The sequence below is a fragment of the Crocodylus porosus genome, unplaced genomic scaffold (assembly GCF_001723895.1).
Source record: "Crocodylus porosus isolate Cpor-Errol unplaced genomic scaffold, CroPor_comp1, whole genome shotgun sequence".
Taxonomy (NCBI): Eukaryota; Metazoa; Chordata; order Crocodylia; family Crocodylidae; genus Crocodylus; species Crocodylus porosus.
The window spans coordinates 39,288,807-39,305,147 of record NW_017728911.1 but is presented as its reverse complement, the minus strand read 5'-3'; the positions used below and the strand labels follow the sequence as shown (position 1 = coordinate 39,305,147).

Sequence of the window (16,341 nt, the reverse complement as noted above, 5' to 3'; positions counted from 1 at the left end):
AATTATCAGTCACTCTCCCTATAGTCTTGCCCACCAGTTAACAACATCCCCATCTCCCCGGGGAACACTGAAACCAGCTCTTCTGAATAAACACCATGTGCTAGAGCTGAGGCAGGTTGTAATCATCATGTCTGGGGCTTGTACTCAAGGGGCCATTTGTACACTTGTGTTTTGCTGTCACACACAATCGACTCGTGGAATAAGAACTGTGGCCCTATAAATCCACCTTTTCTGAGGGACTTAGATGATGGCTTTCTTGGCTCAAAGTCAGTTTATAGGAAGCCTGTTGCAGCATAATTTACCTAGGGGTTGGAAGCAACCCCCCGATCTCTCAGACAGCTCTCCAGCCCTGGAAACTCCCAAGTGGGAACTGGAGAAAAGCTGGCCAGATGCTTCTGCAGCTTAGCTGGCTGGTTCTGCACCCAGGAGTCCTTTGTACTAAGTTTCACCTTATTGGGAGTATCAGAAAAAGCCTCCTCTCCCAATAAGAAATCACTCTGTGTGAGTAACAGAGGGCAATCCGGCTCTCTTACTTTGCGTGGTTTTTACTTCTGGGAAGAAGAAAAAAGCTGCCCTATCAATTGGGTTTTTAAGAAGAAATATTCATTCTAGCGGCAGGAGAATTGAGACATGGCTCCCACCGTGATGCTGAGGACTGATCACCTCTAAGCACGCCTGTTACAGCGTCGCGAAGAGTCTGTGCATGGGGCAACTTAAAAGGCTGTTCTGGATGTAACACTTCCTCTACCGTTCCGGTCATCAGTGGTCAACTAAAGGTGCTGGACTTGAAAACTTCTTGACTTTTATCTAAGCTACTTGGGAAAGCAGGTATGGTCTGATGCAACTCTAGAAGTCTAGATGGTCTCAGCGAAATTCCCCTGGACTCCATGTGTGGTCACACGTGTTTGTCCTTTTAAGCATCCTGCTTAAATAAGATATGGAAAATCCTTGGACTTCCATCCAGCAAAGACATGGCCCTTCACTTGCTGTCCATGTTGGCATTAGCTCCACAATGCATGCATGCAAGCCCTTGCAAGACTGAGGTTTTACCATGGGCAAATATACTGCCATGAACAACAGCAGGGTTCCCTCGCTACCCGCCTGTCGCACAAGGCTTTGGCTGAGTCGGTATATACTGCTGCAATGTTGCATTTTTGCTTAAATCATATAGCTCACCTACACCATTGTCTTTTCACTGTAGTATTTGTCTGTGCTCTTAAATTTCATTTCTGTGCCTTACAGAGACTTCCCCCAGGTTGTTTCCCAAAATACCACACACACACACACACACACACACACACACACACACACACACACACACACACACACACACACACAGAGAGTCTCACCTGACCTGTAGATCACCCCTTGATGTGATGGCTTTTTTTTCCCCTCTGGAAGCAGCTGTGGTGGTGATAGCTGGGAAATTAAAGAAGAAAAATGCTTGAGATTTGGAACAAATTGCACGCAGACAAATTAGAAGAGGCTGCGCATACTTGAAACATGTTGAATTCTGCTGCTGCTTTCATCTCTGTTCAGGCCGTTCACCCCCTCCAATCTGGAGCCCCCACGTTGTGCATTTTCTGTGGAAAGAAATCAGCTCTCCCAGATGCTGTGCTTTACCCAAGCAAGAGTCGTGAGCAGAGCTCATCTCCCTCCTTCACATCCTGAGCACAACTGGAAAGATTACTGATGGACAGAGATCAGATTTGGATGCATGGACCTGTTCCAAAAGGTGGAGATGGTTGTTAACAAGAGTGAGGTGAACTATGCAGACCCCCTTCTCCATCTTCTCCTGAGAAGGAGTTGTATGGGTGAAATCCCCATTCCTGGAGTGTTTTTTGTCGGCAGCTCTGACTGCAATTATATTTTAAAATGGACCCAACAGAATAGAGGGCAGTTTTGTAGCTAGATGCTTCACAGCTTCCTTCTGTAGGATCTTGGGCTCCAAAGAGATTTAAAGAGAACAAGCCCATCTAGAATCAAAACCATCCTTTTATTTTATTTTTCTTCCATACAGAAAGGGAGAAAAACCTGGCATAATCTTATGCTGCTGGTGCTGCCTGGACCCCCACTGATTTAGTAGGTTCATTTTTATTTTCTGACTCCAAAGCCCAAGTGTACCACGGCTCAGTATCCAGCACTGAGTTCTGCTCTTGATAGATGAGACCCTTATTGGCTTGGAATTTGGGGTCTTACAAGTGTGTTATTGCAGAATAGGACTCTTGGATGGTGGGTGCTTTCTTGCCAGGGGAGATGAGCCCAGAATACAGCTTGCCATATTCAGAGGTGTATAATGGATTCTCAACATGTCCTCCAAGCCTGCAAAAGAGAAGACTTCAGTCTGCAGAAGAGAAGACTGAGGGGGATTTGATATCAGCCTTCAGCTCCCTGCAGGGGGGCTGCAAGGAGGATGGAGCTGGGCTGGTCTCAGTGGGGCAGATGGCAGGACAAGGAGCAATGGGCTCAAGCTGCAGCAAGGGAGGTTGAGGCTGGATATTAGGAAAAACTCTATCACCAGGACGGCAGTAAAGCACTGGCACAGGCTACCCAGAGAAGTGGTGGGCTCTCCATCCTTGCAGGTTTTGAAGACCAGGCTAGACAAAGCCTTGGCTGGGATGATGTAGTTGGGGCTGGTCCTGTTTTGAGCAGGGAGTTAGACTACATGTGACCTCCTGAGCTCCCTTCCAACCCTCATTTTCTATGATAAGCCATGACTTTCAAAACCAAACCTATTGCTAGTACTGAATCATACTAAAGTCAGGCTGGAAGAGACCTCTGGATGTCATTGAGTCCAACCCCCTGCCTGAGGCAGGATCATCCATATCCAAACCACTCCATGCTCGCCCTTATCTAACCTTTTCCTAAAACTATACAGTCAGGCCCATTATGGCTTCAAGGGATATTGCCCAAAGACAGGAAAAGCACCCCAACCTGCCAGATAAAGTAGGGGGTTGAGAGCTGACCGCTCCCCACCGCTGCAATGGTCCTTAAGAGATCCAAGGAAGTGAGCCGTGCCACCCCTCTGCAGAGGAAGGCAAAACCCCCGCCGTCTGTACTAATCTGACCAGGGAGTAAAATTGCTTCTTGATCCCAAATGCAGTGATCAGTTTGATCCTAAGCAAGACCCTCAACCAGGAACCTATGTGTTTTGAGTGCCAACAGGAGCATTGGCCTATCCCAGTCTAACATCTCCAGCCTTGGCTGCGGCCAGGTGCTTCTGGGGAAGGCAGGAAAAGCCCCCCACCCCAGTAGCAATAGAAGGGGAAAGGTGAGGGAGGTGATGGATGCGGGGAACATCCTGGGGCTCGAGGCTTTGTACATTGTTTGTCTTGGCTGCTGCGGTGAGCAGCGCCTTGCAAACACTGCAGCCACGTAGCTCAATCGGAGATGCACAGTTAATGCTGGGCTCACGGCAGCTAATGCAAGCTGGTCCCTGTGCTCACTCAAGCCTTGGGGGCTTCATTTCTGAGAGTGGAGGGAGACAGAGAGAGAGGGATAATCCTGCCATGGACAGCTAGATGACTTCTGTGGACCCTGGAGCCCTATTTTTTCTGTGAATTCCCCTTGGACAGTGAAGAAGATTTCCCTTCTCTTGTGTTAGCTTCCCGGTGGCGGTTTCTAGCTCTCTGGGCTAGGATGGGAGTGCATGTCGCAGAAGTGCCAGGGGACTAGGAGGTAACTCAGTGTGGCTCCTGACCCCTCTGGTTTAGTTAGTCTACAAGGTGCACATCTATGCTGCCTCGTGCCTGACCCCAGACTGGCACGGCTAGCAACCTACCGCCGCCGTCTTGGGTAACCATTTCACTTGCCTACGTCGTTTGGGTGCTGCCAGGTTAGGTGGTTCACGGCCAGGCCCCAGCACCCAGCTGGGCAGTTTATTCCCCGCAAAAGCCACACTGCTGCTGCTCTCCAGGGGCTGGCAAGGGCCCGAGCCAGGCCTGAGCAAGGCTGCAGGTCTACGGTCATTTCCCTCACCAGGACCGGACACAGGCATGGGCAAACCCGGAGGCCACTTGAGGCCCGGACAGAAAGGGTGCCCAAAAATGGTAAGTTTTCCCCCATTGTCTGATGATGATTATTATCATTATCCCTAGCGAAGGGGGGCCCGATACTAAAAGTGCGCCCAGGGCTCCCAGGAGTCTAGATACAGCGCTACCCTGCACCGTGAGAAATGGCTCTTCTGGGTGGGAGAAAACCCTCCTCTCCATGGAGAGCTCCTAAGTGCACTCTCCTCCGATGTCCTACGTCTGCCGATGGCGAGGAGCCTCTGCGAGGGAAACCTTGGGGGCCGGGGGATGGCCGGCGGGCCCGTAGCGCTGCGGCGATCTCTAAAGGGTGTTGTGCACTCCCGTGCTGTACCTCCTACAAGTTTAGCTCGTCCCTCCCACTCCCTCCCAATGAACCGCTTCTGTCAGGGAGCCGGGGAAGGCGAGGGATAAGTGAAAGCTTTTTGCAGAGTAAGGCTACCACTCTGGCTCAGTGCCTCAGGCGGATGGTAGGGGTAGGGTACCAGACGCCTTTAGCACTCACATGGACTTCTACCGAGGGCTCATCGTAGCCTGGGCGCTCTGCCTTCTGCCAGGTAAGCGCCTTCTCCTTTCCAGCCTCTCCCGAGCTCGGGGGGCACAGAGCACAGCCTTCCCAGCGGGGAGAAAACCCTGGCTTTTGGTTATCTGAGGACCCAAAAGGGGAAAAATTAACCCCTAAAAATACTGGTTGAGAGAGGCAATGTTTAAGACAGGGATCAGTCATTTCCCAGAAGTGCCGCAGCAACGTGGAAGGAAGATTCCTCCAAAGGGGGAAGCGGGGGAGTAGAAAGGCATCAAGCTCTTTTGATCAGTTGCTGAGGAATGACTAAAACTGAAGGAAGGGGGGAAAAAATCCTCTGCTCTAAACCGCTTGCAATTTCTCATCTGGATTGCAGTTGCACGGAGGATTCGTCTGCATTTTTAAGGACTAAGCGGGGGGAGGAAAGGCTGGAAAGACTGGGAGCTGCCTGTTCCTTCGTCCTGTTCCCCAGGACAAAGGGGGCGGTGGGCACGAGGATGAGGGCTGGGGATTAAAGTCACACCTTGGTGCAGAGATTTTAGACGCTCCTTTCATTTTAAGATGTGAGTCTGCAGGCTTCCCTCACATCTGGATCCCTGCGTGGCTGCATACGCCGTGTTGGGTTACGGGAAGAGGGGGGAGAAGTCCTACTTACTGCTGGCCACATGCCTATAAGTTTAAAGTCGGTTGTTACAGGGAGCGAGTCCTCGGCAGCAGGCGTTTTTTGGTTCAATTATATTTGACATCTTTCCATGCACAGCCCTCTCCCGGGGGCAGAAGGGACTGGGACGCTCTTCCGAGCCGCAGAACAAAAGGAGACCTTTCTCCCAGATAACGAAGGGGGCCGCTGTCACCGGCCCATTTACACCCATCAGCACAGCGTTAAGAGCCAGGGATCGTTTGTGCCACTGTAAACATTTCCGAGCGTCCTGATGGAAAGTGAATTATTATTTTTTTTCTTTTCTAATTGCACGGCTACTTGATAATTTAAGGGAAGCCACAGTGAAGTTGCCCGCCCCTGCCTAATGGGGACCATGTGTGCGCGCCTTAGAAAGCATTACGTTTTGCGCTCAGACTTGCAGTGTGAGATGTGGCTGCTCGGGGGTAGACAGCACGCTGGTGTAAGAGAGGCATTTCAGATGGTTTTCTCCATGCTTTTGGGGAGAGGTGGATCAAGTTGCTCTGCTCCTTGGGCACTAGGCAGCGTATTTTATGTGCACATGAAGACACCTGGTGCCAGACTTGGGTCTGTTTTGTGGAGCATGGTGCATTTGGGTCTCTCTGCCTGCATGCCCTAACTCTTCAGTCCTATGTGTGCTCCTGGGACCACGATGCCACTTGGCGGGGAGGGCAAACGCCGTCCCCATGGATGTGGTGTAGAGCATGAACCTTCTCCAAACAGCAGACAAAGAAGAATAACTAAAATGGCCCAGGGGGGTTAGATAAATACTGCTTGCAGTATTGCAGATCTGGCACCCTGTGCACCTCGGAGCTCAGGGATGCAGTCACTGTGAGCAACAGGGAGCTAGCAGTGGCCTCTTGCTATTTCTAAGCAGCACCACGTCGCTCTTTGTATCCTCGCCGCAAACACGACTCTGCTTTAAATCACAGCTGTGTTTTCGTGTCGGGCAGGCCGGGAGCACAGCTACAGGGCGGAACCAAATGGAAGTTCGCTTCTTTGGAAATCATCCTTTTGCCCACACAGGAAGCCGTCCCATGACACAAGCATCCACTTGTGAACGTGATTTATGCCCGGGTGTGTGCACTGCTGTCATGTGGCAGAACAGAAAGAAAGCTGGGACCTCAAGGCAGGCTGTTGCATAAGGCATCCTTGGGCATGTATCTTTGCACCAACTAATTTAACTCTTAAACAGCTTCAGTTAATAATTGGCCCGTGTGAGTGCAGGATATTTAAATGGCAATCACAAAGACACTAGGAAAGGCAGTGGCCATTGCATCCATCCCTGACATACCTCCACTGCCTCCAGCAGAGCTGCCCCATGGACGAACTGGGCCCAGCATGTCTCTGTTTCACAGGTTTTCAAGTCACCTGCTTGAAAACGTGACACTCCTTGTCTGCCTCCTGCCATGTGCTCCTTTAAGCCAAGAGAGGACTTCGGCCGGGGCATGTGTTGTCCTATTAGAAAGGAGTTGCTGTGGTGATTACCCAATATTAATAAAAAAAAAAAGTATTGAGCCAACAATGACAGATGTGAGCAGAGGAGGCCGGCAACATCCCTTCTTCAGCTGACTGCCGCTCTCCCAGAAAATGCCCCTTCCAGGGAACTCTGTGCTGCTTTGTACAGGGACAAAGGGCTTGGTATTTAATGAGAGTCCAGCAAGGACCACTACTTCAGCGCTAGGTCCATGCAAAGCTAGTCTGAGCAGCATGAAGATAGCGGCACCCCCTCCTCAGATATTCTGAATAAAGAAATAGGTCAGATCCCATTTCCAGGACCAGGATTCAGCGCCTGTTGCTCACCAGCATTGTGGATAAGGCTGTACAAATGGGCTTGGTGGAAATGGCTTTGCAAATCACTCTGCCTGCCAATCGCCGCTGGCTTTGGGGCTCTGAGTCAATAGATCATAGCATGGTGCATTGACAACACGAACTGGCAGGAAAGATGTGACTTGTAATAACCAGGGCACGTTGCGTGTGAATCACTTCTGAAAGAGGAAGAAAAGTTCAGGAACCCTGCTTTTGCTGTTGCGAGCAAGGAAATGAAGGCGGTGGTGCTTGGCTGACTTGGTTTAAGAGTTGAGAAAGTTGTAAAAGGGTTGTCACTGCTCCATCCAGCGTGTTTGCGACTGCCTGGCTGGATCTGTGAGGAGTGCCCTGCTGCAGGAGCTCACTGGGATGCGAGGAGTTGGGGGAGAAGTCAGGATATTAACACGGAAAAGAGATTTAATCAAGGTAGCGCGTCGAACTGTCGCTAACCTCCCTTGGCTTTGTGGCTAGCAATGTACTTGTGTAAAGAAAGATCCCATCATGGACTTTGAAGGGCCAGGCTACTATTTCATCTCTGTAAAATGCCTGTCCTGGCCATGGGCTTCTTTTGCGAATGTGCCTTCTTTGAACCCCTGGCTCTCATAATGCACACACGTTTCTATGAGTGGGTGGGATAGACCCACCAAATTCATTCTGCATCTGAATTGAAGACTCCCAGAGTTATAGGCTGACTAGTGTCTGTAGCTAGAGTTTGATTGGACTGTGAGGATCAAACTAAAATACATTGGAGGTGGTCTAAGTTTCCATGAACAAACAAAATCTGCCATGAAAAAAATACATGTGTAGATGGTGACACCATTATGCCAGACAAACGGTGATTTTTTTTCCTCACTCTTTGTCATGTGTACATGGTCCAATCGTAACATGTACAAGTGCCCCGTGGCTTTATTTCACCAGGAAGAGCTCAGTCTATCTCCATTTTTCCCACTGACCCTCTATCCCTTCCTCCCCCAGCCCAGTAGCAGTTCATCTGTGTGGCTATATGGTCTTTTCTAACCAAGTTAATAAAGACCTGAACACACAGATAACAGAACTGTGTAGTCTGTGACCCAGTTGAGATGTTGCCTTTAGTGTGGCTCTGTCATGATTTCCCTGACCACTATGGTCAAGACTCCTTGTTCATCTGGGAATTGTGTTGGGACCATCACAGAAACATGCTAGAGAGCAGCCAGGGACTGCTTCATGTTTTTGAGTCAGAGCTGCATGAGCTGATACAATGCCGACCGCGGAAGTGTGGTTATGGCAGAGACCATTCAGGTTCCTCCTCCGGTTTTCCCCCGGGAAGTTCAACCACTGCTACCTGGTGCCAGGCTGAATGTCTTTCCTCTCCTGGTCAATCCTGCCCGTAAGGTCATAATCAGCACTGTGTCATGCATCTCCAGTGGTCCCCATCCTGGTCTCACACACACCCACACACACACACTGAAATTCTGCCTGCCAATAAGCTGATGGGAGCTAGTCTAGAGCAAAATTTGGCTTAAGCTGGTTTGGAAAACTGCAGAAACCTGCTTGCCACAGCCCTGTAGGTGGTATAGTTTGGGTTTTGGGGATGCAGCATGGGACCAGGTCTGACCAAAGGAATCCATAGTAACTACAAAGTTGCACAATTGGGATCCTGAGCACATATTTAATGTCTCCTCCAGTACCGTGGCAGCACCGTACAAAGCTGGAATTCTCTATTTTTGTCACGACTAAGTTGTGTTTGAACCTTCAGAATCATATCTTCTCAGCCCTGCAGTATTAAAAAGAAAACAGGCTTTCTTGTGTTTCCTTTCTTTTGTCCAGGGCCAAACACCTATAATGGAGATGTGCTTCTACAATTAACTGCTGTGATTGTTTTCTAGGGAGACAGTGGGTGAGCAGGAAGGTTATACAACATGAGTTTGGACACAACATCTTACATTTTCTCTTTCTTATCACCTTTTTTTTTTGTCTACACCCATATCAGCACATGCAAAAATCAAACATTTTTCATCCCTAATCCCAGACATTGCGGGACCCCTCTGCTCCAGGCTGTGTTATGTCAGCTCCCAGCTTAGTGTGCCAATATCTTACACACTGGTCATAAGCCTGATATAACTTTTCTTCAGTCAAACACAGCTTGAATATCACCTTGCTGGTGGGAGACCTAGCTAATTCCCTGAATGATCTCCCTGGTGTATGACCCACTGATGAACACCCTGGCTCCCCCTCCCCACCACCATTTATAGGGCAAATGACTTCTACCCCCACCTTTTTTTGTGTCTGTATTATGTGATGTGATTTGGGGGCCTGTTTAGCTCTTGAAGACCTTAAGCATTTCATTGCATGGCTTTAATTTCTGTGAAGCTAAAAATAAGGGAGAATTAGATTTGCCAGTCTGAGCTCCTACATGTCACAGGCATTGACTTTCCCCCAGGGACGCTACCTCCAGGTCGAAGGCTTTAGTTAGACCAAATCCTCCAGTCCTCAGAAAACTAAGCGGTCTGTTGCTGAGACTAAGGTATTAGCAAAGGCAGGCGCCCATACAGGAGCACAGAATGGCATGCCTTCCCAAATACAATGGCCAGGATTACTGCAAAGTGACCAAATATAGGATCGCACTCGGGTTATTGCTGTCCGGGCTCTGCAAGCTTTAGTGCGTGCGTGTGCGTGGACACTGCTGCTGCACGTAACAAGCCACGCGGCCTGTCAGATGCGTGCTCAGCTACCGAACAGTAGCTCCCTTCCTTTCCACGTGCAAGCCATGCTCCCAGCAGTGGCAGAGCATGCTCTCCACTGAGGCTGGACCATAACTAACTGTGCAAGAGCGAGCATGTGTGAGTGCAACAGGCAGATGATCAAGGAGCTTGCCCAGGAGGTAGGAAACCCAGGTCATAGTTTCTGGGTTGAACTGAGCAGAGCTGACAACCTGGGACTCTTGCGTCCTTGGCAGAGACTTTAACCCAGGGGTAGGCAACCCCCGGCATGGGTGCCGGAGTGCAGCACTCAAAGCATTTTGTTTGGCACGTGGGCCGCGAGTGGGCGGAAGGGAAGGGTCGGGGCTGCACTGCCACAATGAGGATCGGGCCTTTCGGGCCTCCCCCAGACACGCCAACACCTTGCACGTTGAGGTTGTGGATGTTTTTGGTGCTGTGCCCAAAAACATTGCTGACCCCTGCTCTAGCCCTTAGGCCTTTGGCTATTCTGGGATGTTGCTTTTACCAAGAAGCTTGAGTTCAGGCCTCAAAAACTGATGTGGTTCTGTGAGGTTTTAGTGGTTTCCCAAAGACAAAGGGTGGTGGTGTTGTGTTTTTTTAATGGAGAAGGGGAAAATTTGTTAGGGTGTCTGGTCAGTCTTACAGGTTCCCCACACTGCACTGGCAAATCCCAGTCTTTCTCCTCCTCTGGTACTGGAAGGTGTGATAGTCCGGGTAGTCTACCACTCCCTGGCTGTGTTTTGGCAGCAATGCAATCCTAAAAGGTGATGGTTCAACTTGGACCCCTTCGCAGCATACATGCAGCCAGGTCTGTCCAGGGATAAAAGTGACATTCTTGGAGCAGGTTATGTATTATGTCTGTCCCCAGCCCTAGAGTTGTTTTTTTCCCCCAACCCTCTCTCCTCTCCAGTTCAGTTCTGTGTAAATTATGCAAACTTTGAAGCTGAATCACAGCACAAAGACCTATGCCTGGTTAGCTACAGTTTGTAATCACATGCATCACCGCTACAACAACCATCATAACCCATTGCTAGGAGTTTCCGTTTCAGTAAGGCATAGCATGGTAGGGCTGCCTTGGTCCGTGGATCAAAGACCAGATGCTACCAGACAGAGACACCGAGATTCATGGACTTACCAACTGGCCAGTCAGATGTCTTAGGATTTGAAACCAAATCTTCCAGGCCCACAGGCATGGTCCTAGGTGGCAGCAGCACCACCCAACAACTGGTTAAATACTGGCCCCAACCCAACCTGGGCTACCAACCCAACCTATAAGGCTACCAGTGGAAGACCATGTGATCTGAAAGAACCAATGGGAACAACAAGCCCTTGATGGAAAGGCTATAAAACCCTCTCACTTACTGTAGGGTGTTGTCCTGGCAATATTTTTAGGTGTTACTGCTTTAGACCATCCTGTCTTGATCAACTGATGCTATGACCATGATCTTCCCTTGGCCTGTGGCTTGGCATCCTGGTGCCTGGATGCAGGCCTGACTTTGCCCATGGCTCTGGTCCTCATGCCCTAGGCCAGGCTTGCTTGTGATTTCTTGTTCCCTGGGCTCTGCTTCCTGAAGTCCTGGCTCTATCCCAGTTCCTGGTTCCTGCACTGCGTTGTTGGCTCCTAGCTTAGTGGGGCAACTGCCTACACCCTGGTCATAAGTCTGGTATAACCACCCTTAAGGAAAGCACAGCTTGAATATCACCTGGCCGGGGGAGACCTAGCCAGTTCCCTGAATGAGAAGTAGTCCATAAAATTGCCCATGTCTAACCTCCCTGGTGTATGATCTGCTGACGAACACAGGCCATCTGCCTTCCCCCCACGTCTGTAGGCATTGGTAAAGCATGGTTTGTCTGGAACATGTGCATGTAGGGCAAGCTCTCTGCTGTGCCATACACCAGTGCAAGTCACTTAGTCTCTGTTCATCATCGCTACAACTTTGCTTAGTCTCTAGGGTGTAAATCTACCCTGCCATCACCTCTACAGCCAGTGATCATCAACCTGAATTGCAGGGGTGTTAGACTTATGACTTTAAACTCAACGTGCTCAGATACCATACTAATGAGCTACCTAAGCTCTTTGGAGCAACCCATTGCATTGCTCCTCTCCTTTCTTGGAAATCCTGCTCTCAGAAGCACCTGGAAAGACTGTAACAAAGCAAAATTCATCTTCATTTTGTCACTTTAGGTAATGGGGCAGCTGCAATGCTACAGTCAGGATGGACTGGACGTGGAGGAGACAGGAAGAGGTCTGTGCAGGAAAGAGGGAAAACCTCTTTCTCTTGGAGGAAAAGGTTGCTTTTCTTCTCAGCTTTGCTTCCCAAATGCATTTTCCCTTTGCTTTGCTTTGCTTTGCTTAAGCTGATGAGAATTGGGAACTTGGACTCAACACGAACTCCAGTACCAAAGGAGATATTTGAGGCTTCCTGTCTTGGCAGGATCATGAGCAAAATATGTGGGATTTGGTCGATAATTTATGACGGTGATGTCACTTTTAACAAGAAAATAAGACGTGGTTCTTCAGACTGTTAACGGTCTCCCTGACAACCTTTCACGAGATTTGTTCGGTTAACTTAAGCTAGGCTAAATGGTCTCCGATCTTTCTTTCCCTTCAAACACAGGTCTCAACATCTGCCTGCATTTCTTTGAACTACTCTTCCTCCAGTCCATGCATTTCACTGGCTTCACCTCTCTTGGTTTTAAATGTTTCCTCCAAACCATTTTATGTCTGTCATCCCAAACTGTCCCACTACGAGTTCATAGTTGTGTGGTATTGAGCTTTTAGTATGTCCATGCCCTCAGAGCACACCGAGGCTGAGATGCAGATGCCTCTGGTCTGGCCTGAAGGGAAAGGGCCCCGTGTATCTTCTCAGCAGTGCAGAGAAGGGGCATTTACTGGCCTGGGGTGTTAGGGTAGCCCTATTCTTCTCAAAGCACCATTGCTGTCTAGGGATCACCCCTGCATGCTAGACGGTCATAAGTGAGCTAACCCCAAAGCCCTCCCAGACACCAGATCTGCTCTGCTTGACACTGAGAAAGCCACTTGGCTTCGTGCGGTCTGGGGAAGGATGGGGCACGGTGATGACCTCCATTAGGATTTGACCCTGAAGGGCTGATGAATCTTGGTGTTCAAATGTGGTGCTCTGACCACTAAAGTATCCCTCAGGCCTTGTCCCTTCATCATTTGATGCTCGGAGGGAGATGCAGCTATTTCTTGTTGACTAGACGGGGTACAAGGGAGAACTCACTTCAAACAGGAGATGGTCGATTTTGTACACAGCCAAACCCCAAGATTGAACCTGTAACGCTTCTAAAAGTTTGAATGAAAGATTCCCAACTCCATCAGTTGCTGCTCCCCTTTATATTGAAAAAAAACATTTTTCATGTTTAACTGGGGACAAGTGCACTGATGGTGACAAAAAAAATCTTCATATTTTTCCAAGCAGGAAGCAAGCGTGACCACCTGAAACCTGAGATCCTGCTCCTGCCTTTGTTTCGAGGGCAATTGCATCCTCACAGCAGGTGAGAGGCTCCATGCCAGCTATGCACTGACCCCCACAAAGGAGTTTTCCACCTATTAACTCCTCTGTGAAATCCTATGAAATACAACTTTCATTTCTACCCAGGAGAACTTTTACAATCTTTCTCCAATGCCTGATGAAGGGTGTTTGTGCTCGAAAGCTTGCAAAGAAATACTTTTTTTTTTTTGCAAAAACCTTGTTGGTTTAATAAAAGATCTCATCTCTACCACGAGTCCTGATGGTGACATTGTAGAGATGCAGTTGGAGCCTCTCAGAAGCAGCACAAACTTTGTACCTGCTGCCAGAAACAATCACTGCTGCCCCGAAGCTACAGAAATGGCAGGCACATTTGGAGAAAGTGTGGCGGGGTGGGAAGCACAGTCAGTCTCAGGGAGACGGATACAGCTGGTTCAGTGAGAATTGGGCAGGGGGCTGGACTCGATGATCTCCCGAGGTCCCTTCCAGCCCTGATGTCTATGAAATCTATGAAATCTTTGAGCTCCTATCTGGTGTAGTTCTCCACTTCGGGAATTCATGGAGGTTTTGCACTGATTTATGGAAGTAGAACTGATAAATGTAGAGTTTCCCTGGGATCTTCCCCTTCTGCCTGCCCCCATCCATGCCCAGCTCTCTCGCCAGAACTAAATGATGCTTTCAGCCTGGACCAGCTGCTTGGGCTGCCAGTATGGGCTGAGGACCAGGCTCTGCCTTCACTTGGGCTGGTTACCTGCCCGCCATGTAGTTGAGGACACAGTGATCCAAACTCAACCAAAATCACTTGCACACTGGTATTCCCCAGTGCCTCCCGCTGTTCCCTGGCAGGACTGTACATTTTTGGCTGTACATCACCAGAAAAAAATGACAGAGCAGCTCAGATCACTCCCATGGTGCATGGTCTGGGAGCTCACATAGGCGCGTGCACAGGAAGGACACCTTAAATTAGGCCTGGCATTTCAATGCAGCCACCCACACCCAGGCCAGGCTCCTTGGGATGCTTGAGCCTGAAGGCCAATTGTCCAAGCCAAGTCTGCCATGAAGGTGTGCCATACACGTACCCCTAGCACCTGCCAGCTCTGCCAGTGTCCCTGGCTCAGCATCCCCTTTGGGCAGCACATGGTAGGCAGCTTGGAAAGTACCTTTCATCCTAGGAGGATCTGCATTGCAGTGGGGGAGCCCCTGACCAGACAAATATAACAGCAGTGTCTGCTGGGACAGTAGGCCTGGAGGACTGTATATTTAAAATGGTCATTATCTGGGGACTGAGCAGGCTACGGTTGTGAAACACTTAACGGAAAAAGGTTAAGCTGTGAAACGCTTAATGGAAAAGGATTAAGTCCTCCTTTGGTCCAGCTTTGTGCTGAATAGTAGCACTTAATGCAAGCTTTATACCACCTCGTCTCTTCTCTTTGTAATCAGGCCAAGGCTCTCTTCCTGTGATGAAGGCCAGGCATCGTCTTGGTCATTTTTTCTTTCCTTGAAAAGGATGCGATAGGACAACAATTATATACAGGAGCTTAACTGCTAGTCAAAACAGCCAGTGCAATGCCTGCCAGAAAGGTAATTAACTGTCACAGCGACTTCTTCTGGCTTCCTAATTCCAGGGACCTATTTGTGCCTGTGTTCCCTTTGCCAAAAGCGCCCCAGCTCTGAAGTGTCTCGGCCACAGCTGTGCTTGTTGCAGCACTCTGAAAACTGTTTGGACAACGGTTGCACACTGCCAGTGCAGACAAGAGGGAAGAAACACTTAATCTGAGACCCTGGCTTGAACTCATAGGCTCCTGTGCTGGCTTCCAAGGTCCCTTCGGAGCATGTGGGAGCAACACAGCATGTCCTATTTCAGTCTCATCCTCTCTTTCTGGGATGGTTGGGCATGACCCTACAGCTTCACCCCCAGGCCTCTCCTGGAAGAGGGCTAGCTGCAGAAAGAGGGGATCCTGCTTCTGGTGGGGGGTGAGGCTTGTTGGGAATTACACATTTGGGCTCCAGTATTGATAAAACCTTACAAGAACCTCACAACATTGGAGGGTTTCTCCCTCCCGCAGTTCCAGTTCCTGAAGTGCCATGTCAATTGTAAGTTTTGAGGCCTTCTGGTTGTGCAAGAAGGGCTTGAAAACATATTGCCCTAAGAGTTCAGACACCAAAGGGTAAAGATAAAACCAAAAACAGTGGGTTTTGGTTGGGCTTTTTTCCTCCCAAATATCATAATTTTTTAACTCGGTCTCACTCTTTTTAGAGGACCTGGCTAATGACTGAAGGCGTGTAGTTGGTAATACTTCATCTCCTGCTGGTGTTTCCAAGGGATCGTTTGATGGGAGGAGGTTTTTTTCCCCCCCTCCCAGAGCTAAGGGTAAAATGGAAATGGAGGCAATTTGATTACAAGTTGGTCTTGTTCATTATGATTTTGTGCCAGCCCTTCTGGGGATGTGGGGAAGGAGGAGAGGCTGACTCGGGGTCTTATCTCTTGCTTGTTCTTCTGGGGACACAGCAAGCCAAAGCACATTGTCTCAGTTCACACGTGTGTACTAACCTGCCCATTTTACACTTCTCTAATAGGTCCCATCTAGGCCCTGGAGCTTGAGAGAAATATTACCAGTTTCTATTTATTTTTCCTCCTTGCCTTTTATGAATAGTCGTGATGGGTTATTCCTAGGATCCCATCTTTCCTGGAGGAGTGGTGATCACTTCAGGACCATACTATGGCCATGCATCAGCTTGCCCACTTGAGGACTTTTGCCTTTGTTTGTTGTTTCTTTGGAAAGCATTCAGGCTGAGTACAGAAAGTCAAAAAGCCCAAGGCTGAATTGATTCAGTTTTTGCAGGTTAGCCTAAGCTGCACAGAACAAATTGAAACAGAAGTGAAGAGACATTTACCTTTGAATCAGGAAATGAAGCCACTTGCCTGCAGTGGCTCAGGCCAGAAGCCAGGGGGCACTGGAGAATGGCTCTCTGGTTGTGTGCTCACTTCCTTTTCCTGCTGCCCCCAAGGTCTTTGGGATTTGCAGTCCAGAATCACAGCAGCAGGATTCTGCAGGGTTTCTCGTCACTTCTTCATCTTGCTTCCAGGTGCCTCTGGGTTTTGTAGTCC

The 16,341-nt window shown here is 49.2% G+C and overlaps 1 protein-coding gene and 1 long non-coding RNA gene across 3 annotated transcripts in view; both read left to right on the top strand.

The window, feature by feature from the left end:
- LOC109309276 overlaps window positions 1-4,056 on the top strand; it is a 12,929-nt gene extending 8,873 nt beyond the window's left edge. Inside the window, exons 2-3 of the long non-coding RNA XR_002100875.1 lie at window positions 105-115; window positions 3,982-4,056. This is a non-coding gene — a long non-coding RNA (uncharacterized LOC109309276). The remainder of the gene's footprint in view (window positions 1-104; window positions 116-3,981) is intronic.
- Window positions 4,057-4,394: 338 nt separating this feature from the next.
- The window catches only part of ITGA11 (integrin subunit alpha 11), a 152,524-nt gene continuing 140,577 nt past the window's right edge, over window positions 4,395-16,341 (top strand). For both annotated transcript variants that reach the window (XM_019533872.1, XM_019533871.1), the window contains exon 1: window positions 4,395-4,585. In XM_019533872.1, coding sequence (XP_019389417.1) covers window positions 4,534-4,585 — 52 coding nt within the window. In that variant the 5' untranslated portion in view covers window positions 4,395-4,533. The remainder of the gene's footprint in view (window positions 4,586-16,341) is intronic.